The sequence below is a fragment of the Peromyscus eremicus genome, chromosome 3 (genome assembly GCF_949786415.1).
Source record: "Peromyscus eremicus chromosome 3, PerEre_H2_v1, whole genome shotgun sequence".
NCBI classification, from domain to species: Eukaryota; Metazoa; Chordata; class Mammalia; order Rodentia; family Cricetidae; genus Peromyscus; species Peromyscus eremicus.
Genome location: NC_081418.1, coordinates 33,728,961 through 33,744,456, shown reverse-complemented (window position 1 = coordinate 33,744,456; position 15,496 = coordinate 33,728,961). Strand labels below are relative to the sequence as shown.

The following is a 15,496-nucleotide window of genomic DNA, read 5'->3' as shown; positions in this document are numbered from 1 at the left end:
ATGATAAATGGTAGGCAGCTTTTCAGGCTCAGCGGTTATTTAGATGGAATTTCCCCAAGAAGTTTCTTTCTCAGGGTTCTTTGTATAAACTGGAGATCTTCCCCCCCCTGCCTTTCTTCTGACTTCATTATCTCTTTCTAATGGCCAGCAGGATCAGGTTGACTCTGGCTTGGGGTGGTGCCTGTTTTATCAAAGCCCCTGCAGGACCAGTTTGGGTTGTTTGTGGCTGACGGGGGCCAGGGACCGGCTTTTATCTTCAGGCTTCACTTGATTTAATCTGGCCTGGAAATTGCAGTTTTGCTGCAGGTATACAAACTCATTGTTCTTTTCTTCGGCTGTCTTTCTTGACGTAGTCCAATTGCGAGTTTCCTGTTCCTTATTGACTGTTCAAAAAGACCACTTTCCTCCTCTGCTTTATTAATAGAGACTAGCAATGTTTGCCTGCAGAATGTAGTGCTGTGAAAAAGCCTTTGTCCTGTTTTGGCCTGAGAAAGTATGTTTCACAGCAAGAACTTTATATCTGTCCTTAACAATCATAATGCTGGTGTTGTAAAGAATGAGATGAGGCAGGGAATTAAGGTGAGAAGCCGGTCTTGAAGTAGGAAAGTTAGGTCAGAGACTGGTGGATAATTCATGTGATTGTAAGGGCTAGGATTCAGCGTAAGGCATTGAGAATGGGGTGGAGGGAACAGTTATGAAAGGCACTTAAAATCAAGAACAGAAAGGATGGGTGCAGACTGTGGGTCATGGCAGTGAAGCTGCAAGCGTGCTGGCTTTGATTTGGACCCTGGATAGATGAAGTCTGTAGTGAGGGGGTGGGGCTGATTAGGTTCTATCCATATCGATGTGGAAATGCTGCATTTAAGGCTATGGTTAGGTACAGGTTGATGCAGAAACCCAGGAGATAATATGGAGCTCAGGAGGCAGAATTCAGCTAGAGATGTGAATTTTGTGTGTGGCAATTAAAGAAAGACTAGCTCAGTGGCTTGGATGAGGTTGGAGTTTGTTGCTCTTTCCTAGAGCAGCCAGCTAGTTTGGGCTGCCTGTCAGCTCTGAGGTCAAATATGTTCAGGGGCCAATGGTGATGTAACCTTGCCTTCTTAAGTACCTGTCTGTCAGAGTTACTCCTACTTTCTTCAAGGGCCCTGGGCAGAAGGAAAGGATGCAAAGTGGGATCACAGCGGATCCCAGAAAGGCTTGTATACATGTTGAGGTTTGGCTTTCCTTAGTCAAGGGTTGAAAGCTCAGTGGGAGGCAAAATACAATACTGTTTCCTCAACCAGCCAAAGGGTCAGGGCTGATGCTGTCGAAAGACAGCTTAACACTTACTCAAGAGAACTTTTACACCAGAAGGTGCCTTGAGCAAGGAAAACCCAAACACCTAGAGGACATTGCTGCCTGAAATCTAATGAATGAAGCATGGAGTAGCGGAAAAACATGTACAGACAAAAGGGATATGAGCTAGTGATGATCAACCAGAGAGAAAGGATGTCAGCAAGACCAGTTTCAAACAAAGTCTTTCCTTTGTCTCTTTGTCATAGTCCCTGGGCCCTAAATGTGGGGATAGACACCTGTCCCTGGAGTTCCACAGGGAGGAGGAGATTAGAAAAGAAGTCCTTAGGTTTTGTGGCTTGCGTCAGAGGACCAGAAGTCTAATATCTGTACCTCGATTTGAGGAAGGAAATGGGGGTGGACAGGGAAGGAGAGCAGGAGGAAGTCATGAGACCTTGCTTCTGCAGTGGTTTTTCATGGTCAGCCTAAAACCCACTGTGACCTTTAGGGTAGGATGTGTACAAGCTCTGAGAGACACACTGAGGTTTTTGAATAGAACACTCACTTACATGATGTTCTGAGTAGGGGGGTTGAGGGCATTGCCTCATTGAGGCCCCAAGACAATTCTCTCCGTACTATCAGCATTTTGTGGAAAAGTGTCCCAGGAAGAGATGAGTTGCTTTGGCCTCAGGTTGTAAGGCTGTGAGTGACGAAGCTTGAGTCTGCTTGTTTCAGGAGCCCAGGCTGAGATTTCTCAGGTGTTGAATACATGATCAAGAGCAAGCTGAGTTCGTTAAAAACTTCTTAAGTTTCTTGTCTGTTAGATAAGATATCAACAGTACAAAGATAAACAGAAATCCTCCGTACACCACTTGGCATGTAATAAACACTTGGCATTTTCAGTGCACAGTGGTAGCTAATGATGCCAATAACAGCAATTTATTAAAGGGCTTATTGAATTAAACAGCAAAAGTAGTGATCTGCAATCAGATTCTCAACTAGCTGTGTGGCCCTCATCTTACTCATCCTGACAGAAACATCTACATTTTCTGGTTATGTGATTTTGTGCTAATGGGAAGGTGGATTTTTCAGATAAAGGATTTTGGTATTCTGCGGTTTCTCCTTTTCCCCCTTAGGTAGTTGAACAGCCAGGGTGGACAAAGTGCATTATATGGGGCCTACAAATGACTCCTAGTGTGAGGCAGGCCTAGGACTGCTGTGGAAGCACTCTTCTGCTGTGGAAACCTGGGTGTTCCTGTTGAGTTGATAGACCCTAGTCTCTTTATATTTAGTTTTGGAAAAATTGCAAAATGTGCAGCAAAAGCAGGTTTTTTAAAATATATATATACACTTGATAATGTTGCCTTTATTCTGTGGACATTAGGAAGATTCAGTGAGCTATGAGGCTCTGTCATGCATTCAAAAATAATAAAATAACTTCTGCATTCGTGTTTCTGGTACCTGGATAAACGTACTCTTTAGAGGTCATAAAGTTTTGTTTTAGTGCATGTTGTTGAAGTTTTTTCTTTAAGGAAGCATTTATTTCCATTCTGGGTTTAAGATTCTCAGTGATGAATTTTTGACCAACCTGTTTAACACCTATGAACTCATGAACTGATATCATTCAGTTCTTGGACTCTAAAAGAATGAAAGCTGAAGATTATATATTTGTACCTGATAATTACCACAGTCATTTCAAACTTGAGAGTCATGCTTATCATCAGAAATCAATTACAAAAATATGAATACTGTTATGCATGTATTGGTGCCTAGATCTTACTTATACTTCATCTTCATAACCCTTTCAAGGCCTGCCTAGCTTTCTGATGTGGCCTGAGAATATTGAGTACTGAAAAGCCACGGGTGTTCTTCCAATTTTAGAAACTCATTTTGGAGATAGATCAGAGAATAATTTCAAGTGTATAATTTCCTCAAGTGAAATGAGGCATCCTGACGTGCCTTCAAATAGATGCCAGGAACTGTAGAGATTCATGTGTGTGTGTATTTTTTCCCCTATCATAAACGTAGCATTGTTATTTATGGTTAATAGTTGGCCAGAATTTTAATACAGCAGCAAGGAAAGTAGGTGAGCCAAGAAGTCTTATTCATCCCTTTGAATTATCTGAGGTTATTAACATAGGGCTCTCACATGGCTTTATTTAAGATGAAAACGTATTCAAGTAAAATCAGCTCAGAATATTTTATCTGCAAATAAGCAAATGAATGAAATTCAGTTATTTCCTATGGTGAATAAAAATGAAACTCATTTTTGTCTATCATTTCTATCACTTACTCGTAGGAAGTTTGTGTTTACAACTAAATATCTATAACAGTGACAGATCCTGCAAGCAAACACTCCAGTTGTTTTGTTTAGATCCAGTATCCTACTTTTCAACAATTCAGTTTTATGCTGGAAAACTAGAAACTGATTTCAGTGGTTCAGAATAAGTTCAGGGTTGTGTTATGACTTGTGTTTGCACCAAGAAGAGTGGTGCAAAATGAAAACAGAGTGCTAGAGCTATTTCTGTGACAAATTTAGAGAAGGAAAGGAGAGGAAAATGAGGAGAGGAACGTTGGTTTGGAAAGTTCATCTGTTCATCTGACTTTAAGCACTTCTGGAAATGATTCACTGATGTTCAGCATAATATTTATTATGCTGCAAGATTGTTCCTAGTCATCTAAGGTGTGTTAAATTGTGTGCATCTTAGAGGAATTTGTGCTGTTATTTATATGCTCATACTTTGTGCCTTTTATTAAATAAAGAATCTAATTTGGCATATAAGATGCAGTGTATTAATAATAATAAAATATAAATAGAATTGAAAAGTCAAGGTGAATGGAAAGGGAAAAGCGAGGAGACGTGCTCAATATGAAGCTTACCGGTTGCTGTAGCTGAGTGTCTGGTTGCATCTGAGCTTCCTGACAGACCCTGAGCAGGAGACGTGCTTTTCTGCATAATTCTGATGCTGGAAGAGTTAATAGTTTCATTTCTCCAAGGGAGGAAAATTCTGAAGTACTGTTTTTCAGGTGGGATTTTATGTGTACAGCTTATAATTTATCTAGAAAAATATCTTCAAGATAATTTTCACCAGTTTAGAGACGGACTTTCTACAGGGTTCTTCAAAACCTCTCAACAAAATACCTTAGTGGGACATAATTCATAGAAACCCAATATTGTACTTTGGAAGAGTTTGGTGATCTGATTTGCTGGTACAAGGAGATGCCGCTTTATTTTATTTCATTTGAATAATCCATAGATAATACTTCTAAGAAGCTCTTAATAGAGAAAATGTAATATAATTTCATATGGGGCAAACTTAAGGACTAAAAATTCTGTCATGTTTGAAGGGTGAACTTTGCACACAAAATGATGAAGTGGTAAGAAAGACACACTGGTTGAAAAGCAGAGGACTCCAGTAGGATCTCTTCTCTGATTAAACTATGTTCTCACCTCAAGGTGGAGATCAAGTCTTTTCATGGCCTTCCGGTGTAGAGGACAATCATACCCAGTCTAGTGGTACAACAATACAAACCCGTGTTTGATAATCTGAGTGAGCTAAAAAGCTTATTTCTCACCTGGATCCAAACTTATTTATGGTAGCCTTTGTTTTCTTAAAATTCTATTTTCTTAAAATTATCTAGGGCTTTTTTTTTTTTTTTTTTTTTTTAAGTTAAGAAGCTTTACCATTTCCAATGTAACATTGACAAACTCAGCATAATCCAGAAAAAGATCACTAGAGGACCTGGCGGCGGTGGTGGCGCACGCCTTTCTTTAGTCACAGCACTCGGGGGGCAGAGGCGGGAGGATCTTTATGAGTTTGAGACCAGCCTGGTCTACAGACTAGGACAGGTAGGGCTACACAGTGAAACCTTGTCTTGAAAAACAAACAAATAACCAAGCAAAAATCACCGCCGCCGCCGCCGCCGCCGCCGCCGCCGCCAACAAACCAAAAAAGATCATTAGGAGCTAGGCATATATTTTTGGAAAGCTGGAAGGAACTAGATACATGCATTAAGGGGTAAAGTGCGGCAGCATTGGCCCTGTTGTATGGGAAGGAATGGGCTGAGCACAGAACCGGGACCAGCTCGTACTGTTAGAAAGGTAGTTCCGGTGCAGAAATGACAGGTAGGAGCTGGTTGTTATGGGGGTACTTAGCTCGGTTGGAAGAGTGCGTGTGTGGCATGCAGGAATCCTTGGATTTGGTCCCCAGCATCACATCAATCAGCTGTGGTAGCACACAGCTGTAGCCTCAGCACTCAGGAAGTAGCCGTTCTCAGCCACATAGTGAACTAATTTGAGGCCAGTTTGGCGTGTAGGAGACCCTGTCAGCGGGAGTAGGAGCCACGCGGGTAAGAGTCACTAGTGAGACAGGGGAGAGCCTCTTGTTAGATGTGCAGCTTCATGATTCCTTCAAAACATTTTTATGCTATGCATGAGAGCCTTTCTTCTTTCTTTGCATATCTGGTAATTACTTCTTTCTTTTCTCCTTTCCTCCTTCCCTTCCCTCCCTCCCTCCTTCCTACCCTCATTACCCTTCTCTTTGCTTGTATCTTTCTTCCATGTTTCCTTTTCGTCCTTCCAGCTAGGCATTTCACATAAGTTAAGAACCCCTCCACCCTATGCCATAAAAGTTTCTTGTGGTTGCCTGTTGACCTATTGAGTTTTCTACACTAATTGTATGATGTCTGTGTTGTTCTTTGTTATGAATGGCCTTTGAAGTCTCTGCTCAGGTAGTTTGGGGTCAGTTAATGAATGAACAGGGATTTCCTTAGATGATTGGAGCCGGTAAATCTCCTAGCCTACTGAATCTACCAGGTTGAGCTGAATCCCCAGGGGAGTCTTTGCCCTGGAGGAGATGGGAATGGGGGGTGGGCTGGAGGGAAGGCGGGTGGGGGTGGGGGAGAGGGGAGGACAAGGGAATCCGTGGCTGATATGTAAAATTAAATTAAATTATAAAATAAAAGAAAAGAGAAAAAAAGAAAAAAATCTCCTAGCCTTTTCTCAAGGGTTCACAGACTCTCAAGGCCATTGAGAAGTGAGATGTTAGGACCTTCTCAGGTCTTTACCAAGCTCATGGGCATATATGTAACTTTCTAGATCCTCAAAAATCGACAAGAACTCTTCCAAGCACACCATGGAGTCATTATTTTCCAACTATGAGGTCTGGCAAGCATTTGTTTGGCTCCCCAAAATGTACAAATGTCAATCAACATCTCTAGCAGCCTCTGTGATGAGCAGACACTTTGTCTTTAGTGGACACTTCCGGGGCCAAACTGATCCATTGACTGAGCTCTAGGGTCACACAACAACAACCTAGAGTTTCAGAGAATCACCAGATTTGACAAATAATGGCAATTCTCATTAGGAATTAGGTTTTAAAAAAGACATCAGCTCCATCCTGCTATTCTGTGCCCAGAATCCACCATGGATGTAGGTAGACTGCTGGTTTTCAAGACTACTGCAGAGATGGGGAGAAAGATGGAACAGGGGACATCCAAATGCCACAAAGCTTTTTGCTCTTGTTGAAAGCCAGGTGCTTTCTGGAATAAATGCTGCTCAGATTGCTGCAAATCTTTGGCTGATTTCCAGAGTTCTGAAAAAGTTGAGTCTGATTCTGCTCTGCTGTCATTGCTTGTGTGAGAGACACTGCCCGGTAGTCTTACTGGGCCCACTTTGCTGATGTCACTAATTTTCAGCCATGCTTTTAAAAAAAATGAAAAGGGAGCCTACTGACTTCCAAGATCCACCTCACTCTAAAACAGTCTATATTAACTAATGTATCTCATTCCCAATGCATCCTGGATAATACAATTTACTGTGCCTTTTAAAAGCTAAATTTGATGTTGAAAAATATCAGCACTGAGTTCCCGTAATGCCAAAATATGAAGCCCAACAGATTGTACCTGACCAACTTCTGTTACGCTTTACCTGCATATTTGAAAAAGAAATATTACCTCTCCTATGAGCTTTCTGTCAAATATGAATTATTCTGAAGGAAAGAGAGACTTGATGCAAAAAGGAAAAATATATAGGCAAAATTTAAGTTCCAGAGACTATTGAAGAGGTAAAAATGAAATAATTGGTATATTGTAGTTCAAAGGATTGAGCCACCAGCATGGATATTTTCTGAATGCTTTGCTTTTTAAACACATTATTAACTATAGTCACTGTGTTACATAATAGATCCTTTGAACTTACTTTTCCCATTTAATTGAAAATTTGGATCCTTGAATGGTCCACCTTTCATTCTAAAACTTATTATTAACTAAATATTAGAATTTCCATGCTAATTTTTCATACACATTAAAGACTCATATTTATACCCCAATACTGGCAAACAGGGACAAAGATCAGCCCCACATCACCCAAGGCACTTTTATTTTCATTTCCTGAGACACTGATAGAATATGATACATATTTCCCAGTGATAAAGTTAAAGGAGGTGTCTATCTACATTACCTTTCAATGTGTTTGAAACTTCTGAATTTAAATGGTTTTGAAGTAACTCTTTCTAATTATATAAACTGTTTGGCTGCTTGGCCAGGAGGCTAGCGGGCTAACCTCTCAATAGCAGGTAGACATTTTGGATAGTGATTTCACTTTCCTGGAAAAATACTGACAACCACTTTGGCTCTTGCAGGCAAAGGTTAAAATATCAGTATTTGTTGGTGAAGTCATGCTATGTTTTTGGTATTTTCATAATCTTACAAGGTGTTGTCATTTACTTTATATCTGCTGGCCATCCAATTCTCCATCTACATTTTTTTTTCTAATCCATAGGCTGATACAGAGATCAGAATTAGTATTCCCTTCGCTCTAGGTGTGTTTCAGACACAATCCTGAGTGTTTGTTCGTTAATCCTCCCAATATCCCAAACAAGTGGCTCCTATTGTCTGTTTTAAGGTGAGAATACTGAAGCTTTAATCATTAATAATGGTACTACAGTGTTCCACCTAAAGATTATACATGAACATTTTAAAAATGATTAGGCTCTGATAGATACCTGAGTGAAACAGTTTAAAAAGTTGTTGAACTTTGTTAAATTGTGTTGATGAGTATTTTGGTTTTCTGCAGATTATTTGTGCAGGTCAATATGTGTGCTCACCTCTCTTACTGTGGTTAGAAAGCCAGAGACATGACTACAAGTTGATGTTAAATGTTAGAAACTTTAAATTTACTTTTGGTAAGATGGATAACCCTTTGTTGTTTTTTTTTTCTTTAAAGTTTTTATTACCAGGCAAAGGCAGTTATTGCAAAGTGTCTGACTACTTTTATACGGTTTCTCATTGCTTTGATGTGATTCATTATTGGAGTAAAATTACCAACTAGTCTTTTTGCAAATGGAAGAACTTCCCTCCTCTAAGATATGTGAAATGATAACTGGTTCTGTGTCTAGTTCTCATAGACATATGAATTCTTTGTGGACTCTGGTAAAGAAGACAAGGAGGCAGTAATTGAAACATTTATGAATTTCCTTGTATTCAAGTGGCTGTCTTTATAGGATAAACACTAAGTCACTTTTACTGGAAACCAAAAGCTTTCAAGGTTTTTAAGATGTATTCTCAAATGATATCTCAGCTATTCACCTTAATTTAAAATTAAATTCTCTTTAGTAGAGGGTATTATTTCTGAGCCATGTGCTCCCTGTGGACACAGGTCCCCAGAGACAAGACACTGGTTTCTCAAGAAGGTGACGGTGCGGATGTTAGTCACAGTACCGTCCCTTCGTTTCTATACTCTGTTTTTCTGTTGTGATTTTTTCCTTCTACTTTTATTCATGCACGAGTACTGTGTTTGCATCTCTTGCACCCCACATTCACCTCCCTTCAGCTCTTCCCATTCCCCTCTCCCCACTCTCTCTCAGCTTCGTGGCTTCGTCTTTAATTACTACGGTTATAAAACCATATGTATGTATAAACACAACACAGTAGGTTCATTTAGTGTTAGTCATCCTCACACATGTTTAGGGCTGACCACTTGGGCTTGGAGAGACTATCAGAACCTGTCTCTGGAGAATATGGATTCTCCCTCTCTCTTAGAAGCCATTAATTGCCGATAGCTCTTCATCTAAGAGTGGGGTTTTGGGAGATTTCTCCTGTCTGGGTTGGGGTGTCAACTGGTGTTGCCATTGTGCAGGTCTTTTAAGTCACCATTTTGTTGAGATTTCATGGATGCAGCTTCCTGTAATAAATAGGTGACAAGTATCTTGCAGCTGACATTCTGGTCCTCTGAATCTTCAAATCTTTCTACCCCCTCTTCCGAGATGTTCTCTGTGCCTTAGGTGTAGGGCTTGTGTTGTAGACACATCAGTGGGGGATGAGCACTCTACAGTTAATTGTCATCTGCACTGTGACCAGTTGTGGATTTCTGTAATGGTTTTCCCATGCTGCAAAAAGAACCTTTGGTGAGGGGTGAGAGTAAGTGAGGTCATGGGCCCTAGATAGCCTACGATTGTTCCTAAACCAATGTGATTCGCAGTTGCTTTCTAAATACCTATCCCTATAGGACAGAGAGTAGTTCTCCTACTGCTACTTTTGTGTCCCTTCCCCTTCTTTATAATTCCTTCCTGTTATATGATGCAGATTCTTGTTAGACTCCTCTCATGAAACTAAGCACCACTAGTGCCCTTGTTAACCTTTTTCTCATGTCAAGTTATCTGTGACCTATATGGGAATTTAATATGTATGTTTCAGATTGGCACCTGGTAGGACAGATGTTACATCATGACAGTAACACCCCCATTCATACCTGTGCAGTATGCAGAGCTAGTGAGGGACACAGATCTACTCACTTGCATCAGCACGCTTGGAAGCAGACTGAGGAGATGCTTTTGATTTTTAGGGGAAAGGTATCTTATCAAGTGAGGCATTACTACAGCCCAGCAGCGAATAAAATAATAATAATAATAATAATAATAATAATAATAATAATTCATTGTTTTGAAATAATCTGGATAAATCTAGGTTGGAGTCAGCAGACTCTGCTGGCCTTGAGCTAAATCTGGCCTGGTGCATTTCTGTGCAAGGAACTTCATAGCAGCACCCACTGCCATTCATTAGCTACTGTCAGCGTCTGCTTCCGCATCCCAATGGCAGAAATACAAAGTTGCAGTATAGACCCCATAGGCTGCAAAGCCTAAAACACTCTCTAGCTAGTCTTCTTCGTGTACACCAAAAATTTCCCAACTTTCTTTAGATCATAGCTTCTTAAACTGGCTCATGACCCCACGTGGGGTGTCATAAAAGTGTTGGCAACAGTAAAAGGTTTCTGAACGTGAAGTGACCAAAAGTGAATTCAAAATCAAACCTGTAATGAAGTCAAGGTGTTTCTAACAGCATCTGTCCGTGTCCCATCACAAGAGTTACTGCAGCTTTGGTTCCGGGCACACTTGTGTTTGTTCATTCCATACAGAGCAACAGCATTGCCTAAGACGCTCAGCTTGGGTATGTGACTATCATATACTCCAGTGCTTTTAACTGTGTAAACAAAATTGAGTGCTTTTGTAGAAACACGTGCTTAACTGTGAAAAATACTATTTTCCTACCATTATTCTGCACCATGTAAAAATTATACTAATATATAAAAGATTATACTGTAGAAGAATTAGGCCTTTAAGATTGCTTTTTTTGTTACTGATTTTAATTTATTAAGAATTATTAAGTGAATGTTGACTTGGGATTAAAATAGAATTTCCAACAGTCTATTTCTGAAATGGACCTAAACATACTCCTGCCACTATGTATTTTATCCAAAACAGTATCCTTGGCATTGGCGATTAAATAAAAACATTGGTCAACTCTGAAGCATATGGTAGGATAAAACATAGCAATCTGAAATGTTCAACCAAGATTCAATTCTTCATGTTAAAAACAACAAGCACACCCATTTAATATTATGCAAATTTTCTTCAGCTTTTCATAAATGGTAAATGTATATGCATACTAAATTTTAAAAATATTTATTTACTTATTTATTTGTGTGTGTGTGTGTGTGTGTGTGTGTGTGTGTCTGTGTGTATGTGTTGTGTGTGTATGTGTGTCTGTGTCTTGGCTGTCTGGCTGTCTGTGTGCAGGAGTACTAGCCTGTGTTTAATTACAAAAACCAGAAGAGGGCATCTGGTGCCCTCCTCTGTTGCTCTCTGTCTTTTAGACAGGGTCTCTCCCCAAATGTGGGCCCAGGCGGGAACCCCATCAATCCTCCTGTCTCACTGTCTTGAACTTGGAGGTTCAGGCATGCACAAGACATCTGTCTTGTTTCATGGGTGCTTGCATCGAACTCTGGTCCTAATTGTGAAGCAAGCACTCTTAACAGCCGAGCTACCTCTCCAGTCCCAAGGAACTATTTTAAAATATATTTCTTTATGATTTTTTATCAGTAAATATTTTATTGGTATAGCTATTTTATAAACCTATATACCCAAGGTTATATTAAAATTCTCAAGTGAAAAGCAGCTACCATTACAAAATATTTAATAAGTCTTGCTCTAGATGCTGGGTTTTATGTAAGTCTGTGTGTGTGGAAAACAAAAAAAGGCTGGGTGGAATTTTAGCTAAGGGGATTTTTCAAGGTGCATACTACCCTCTATGGGTTGAAAATCACTAACTTAAAATTCATGAACTTAACTGATTCAGATTATTTTTTTTAAAAATCATTGTTTTTGACAGTGTAACACAGAAAACATGAAATTGTTTATGTTGCTTCTTTTACAGGGTTGTGGGAAGAAAATGTATTCCTTTTTGAGAGGAACCAAACAACTGCAAGTGCTAAGGTTTCTGGGGATCTCCATTGGTGTGACACAAATCCTGGCCATGATTCTCACCATTACTCTGCTCTGGGCTCTGTATTACGATAGAAGGGAGCCTGGGACAGACCAAATGCTGTCTCTGAAGAATGATACTTCTCAGCACCTGTCATGTCACTCGGTGGAACTGTTAAAACCAAGCCTTTCAAGGATCTTTGAGCATACGTCAATGGCAAACAGCTTCAATACACACTTTGAGATGGAAGAATTATGAAGAATTATGTCAAAAGGAAATCACAAACTTGTGGCACTAGTGAGTTTCAGTGTGCACAGTTATCTGTTTCAGAAAGTTTTAAACAGAGGAATATTCTGCAAAAGAATGTCTAAGCATATAATTTCCACTCTTTAAAACAAAGGAAGATTTGTAGTAGGCTTTCTTGGACCGCCAGCACCCAAATCATAACATGGAGACTTATTAGTTATGAATGCTCGGCCTTATCTTATGCTTGTCCCCCTAGCTCTTATAACGTAATTTAATCTGTTTCTCTTCATCTATGTTTTACCTCAGGGCCTTTTACCTCCCTTTCATTCTGTATGTCCTACTTTTCCTGCTTCCTCTGTGTCTGGCTGGCTGGGTGACTGGCTGGCCCTGGGCATCTCCCTCTCTTACCCTCTTGTTCTCTCTTCTCTTGTTCCCTCTCAAGCCTTGATTCCTCCTCTAACTTATTCTCTATGCCCACCAGCCCTGCCTATCCTTCCTTTGCCCAGCTATTGGCTCTTCAGTCTTTTATTAGACCAATCAGATGCCTTAGGCAGGCAAAGCAACACATCTTTACATTGTTAAACAAATGCAGCATAAACAAATGTAACACACCTTTACATAGTTAAAGTAATATTCCACAGCAAAGGTTCCACATGATAACACACAGACGATGATTGGTGCCCTTCAAAACGCTGAGGGTAGCGTTAACAACCACTGTATACTTTCTTTTTTGTTTTTTGAGCACAATGATGTTTTGACGTGACACAGTTTGAGCAGCGTTTCTGCATCCATTCATGGAAATGAACCATTCATGGTGGCATTGGAGCTACTGTGAGGTTAACTAACTTCCTCTGGCTAGCCTATAAACTATCAGCTGACTGCTAACATAGGAATTTAGACAATACTAATGACCTTTATTACCTGATGATGTATTGTTTTGAGGATGATTCAATTATATATAAAAACCTTTTAAGATTGGTGACTACCTAAATACGATTTTTGTTGGTTACTAAAATAATCTTATTAATAACACTTGTAAGAGCTAACACATGGTCTTAAACTTATCAGGGATATATATGTATATAAGTCTGTGCTGTGTCTGTATAATTCAGTAGATAATGATATTTGAAAATGATAAATTTGTCTTATATAGCACTATTACTTTTTGTCTTTCCCACCAACAGAGCTTTTAAATTCTGTCTTGGGTCTGTATTACATCCGTAACTGTTAATTTAAGTTCTTAACCACTAATTTTGGAAATTACCAGTGTGATACATAAGAATCATTGTAACTCTGGCTGCAGGAAGTATTAACTACAAATTTATACATAGTTGATTCAGCAGAAATTCTGATGCTTTTTTCTCCCAAGTGAAGATTCTTCTTGATAATAAACACTTTGTCAAAGAGCTTATGTTTTTCTTTTGCAAAGTAGAAGCAACAGTCTTGAAGTCGATGCAGTTTTACAGAGAAACAACATTATCTGCAGAGAGATGCTCATTGGAATCTCTAAATTAAGTGAAAGATTAACTAGAGGGAACTTTTGCTTTATTTCACCAATTAATACACTGTGGCAAATTACACAGAACATTAATTTTTTTTTTTTTACAAAAGTAGAAGATATTTATTTGAAATGGGAAAAGTGCATTTTACTGTATTTTGTGTACTGTGTTTATTTCTTGGATTATGGAAAGAAAATTAATACAGGTGTCAATAAATATTTTCTAGAGCATGATGGTTGTGTGTATTTATTTTCAAGACAAGGTCTCACTATGTGGTTCCGGACTGTGTGCACATTTTTGTACACAACAGCACTTTTATCAGTGAAGAGACTAGCAAGGTGGGGAATGAGAATGGGAGGGGCAGGCATGGGGAGAGGCCTGCATGATTGAAAATGATGCTGCCCACAGTCCCAGGACATATTCCTCAAGATCCTCCACCACACCACCACCATCTTCAGGGATGCCTAGAGTAGAGCATTGCCTTCAGGTTGAAGTGCACCCTTGATGGCATCCTCAAGTGGTCACCTAAAGATCAACAACTATACAAGGAGGAACAGCATGTCTGGATAAGGACGCCTTCACCTGACAACAAAGTCACAGGCCCCAGCCACAGTGGGCATAGATGCCCTGTGCTTTGAGCCCTTCTGGAGCTTTCTGATGTTTCCAGATGTGATGAAGCCTTGGAGCTCTGGCGGCAGCATCATGAGCAAGCTGTGTAGTAAGGGCCCCAGACCAGACCCAGAGGCCCATTCCTTCCTGTGAAAGAAATTCGAGTGTTTGTCTGGTGTCCACCTCTTCCTCTGAGTTTTGTGCCATACCAGGCATCAAGGTCCCTAAGACTGACCCAATTCCATTTCTTTTGAGGCTCTCCATTGCCAAGATGTCTGTAGTACTGTCCAGCTTTGTACTTGGCACAGCTGTCCCTCAAAGCAACCATGAGGACCTTGGTTGCCCTGAGGGTCAAGTCCTTCTCACTCCCTAGCCAACTACAGAGGAGAGGAAAAGCTAGCCTTGAGCCAACCTGTGGGTGAGGGACAAAAGACACCCCTTCAGACACACAGACACACAGACACACACACACACACACACACACACACACACACACACACACACACACATACACAGATGTCCTTTGTCTTGTTTCAGTTCTTCCTAGCTAAGGGCCAAAGGTCAGAAGCAGAACAGGTTTTATGAGGCCTTCATATGTCTCATGTAATCAGGGTCAATGATAGGTCTTCTATCTTTTTTTTTTTTTGGCACTGTACAAGGGTGGGGTGGGATGTGTTATAAAGTATAAAATAAAGTCTATAGACCCGTCCTTCAAATGATTGGACACGATATTACTAATTTTCAAACTCAGTAACTAATATGTAAGCCGCATCTTCACTGAAAAGAGAATGTCTTTATTTTTCAAGCTCGTATTTTAGCTAAAATGATAGTGTAATTTGATATAATAAGTATGCTCACTTCTGTGAATTTATCTTCTCAGTGCTTTCATATTGAAGATTTCATTGTTGTTAATTTGTAAAAGAAAAAGTTTTTGTCAAATTGCTACATTCCTGTAATCTCACCTTCTTGGAGGGCAGAAAGCAGGGAGACCACTTCAGTCCAAGAGTTCAAGGCCAGTCTGGGTAGCAAAGAGAGCCTCTTGCTATTTAGAGAGAAAGAGAGGAAGAGAGAAACAGAATATGAAGTTATATAGGATGAAACCTCAATAAATC

The 15,496-nt window shown here is 39.9% G+C and overlaps 1 protein-coding gene across 1 annotated transcript in view; it reads left to right on the top strand.

Annotated features, from left to right (window-relative positions):
• Nucleotides 1-13,938, top strand: part of Tspan12 (tetraspanin 12) — a 65,295-nt gene extending 51,357 nt beyond the window's left edge. Inside the window, exon 8 of the mRNA XM_059256526.1 lies at nucleotides 11,983-13,938. Coding sequence (XP_059112509.1) covers nucleotides 11,983-12,288 — 306 coding nt within the window. The 3' untranslated portion in view covers nucleotides 12,289-13,938. The remainder of the gene's footprint in view (nucleotides 1-11,982) is intronic.
• Nucleotides 13,939-15,496: the final 1,558 nt, after the last annotated feature.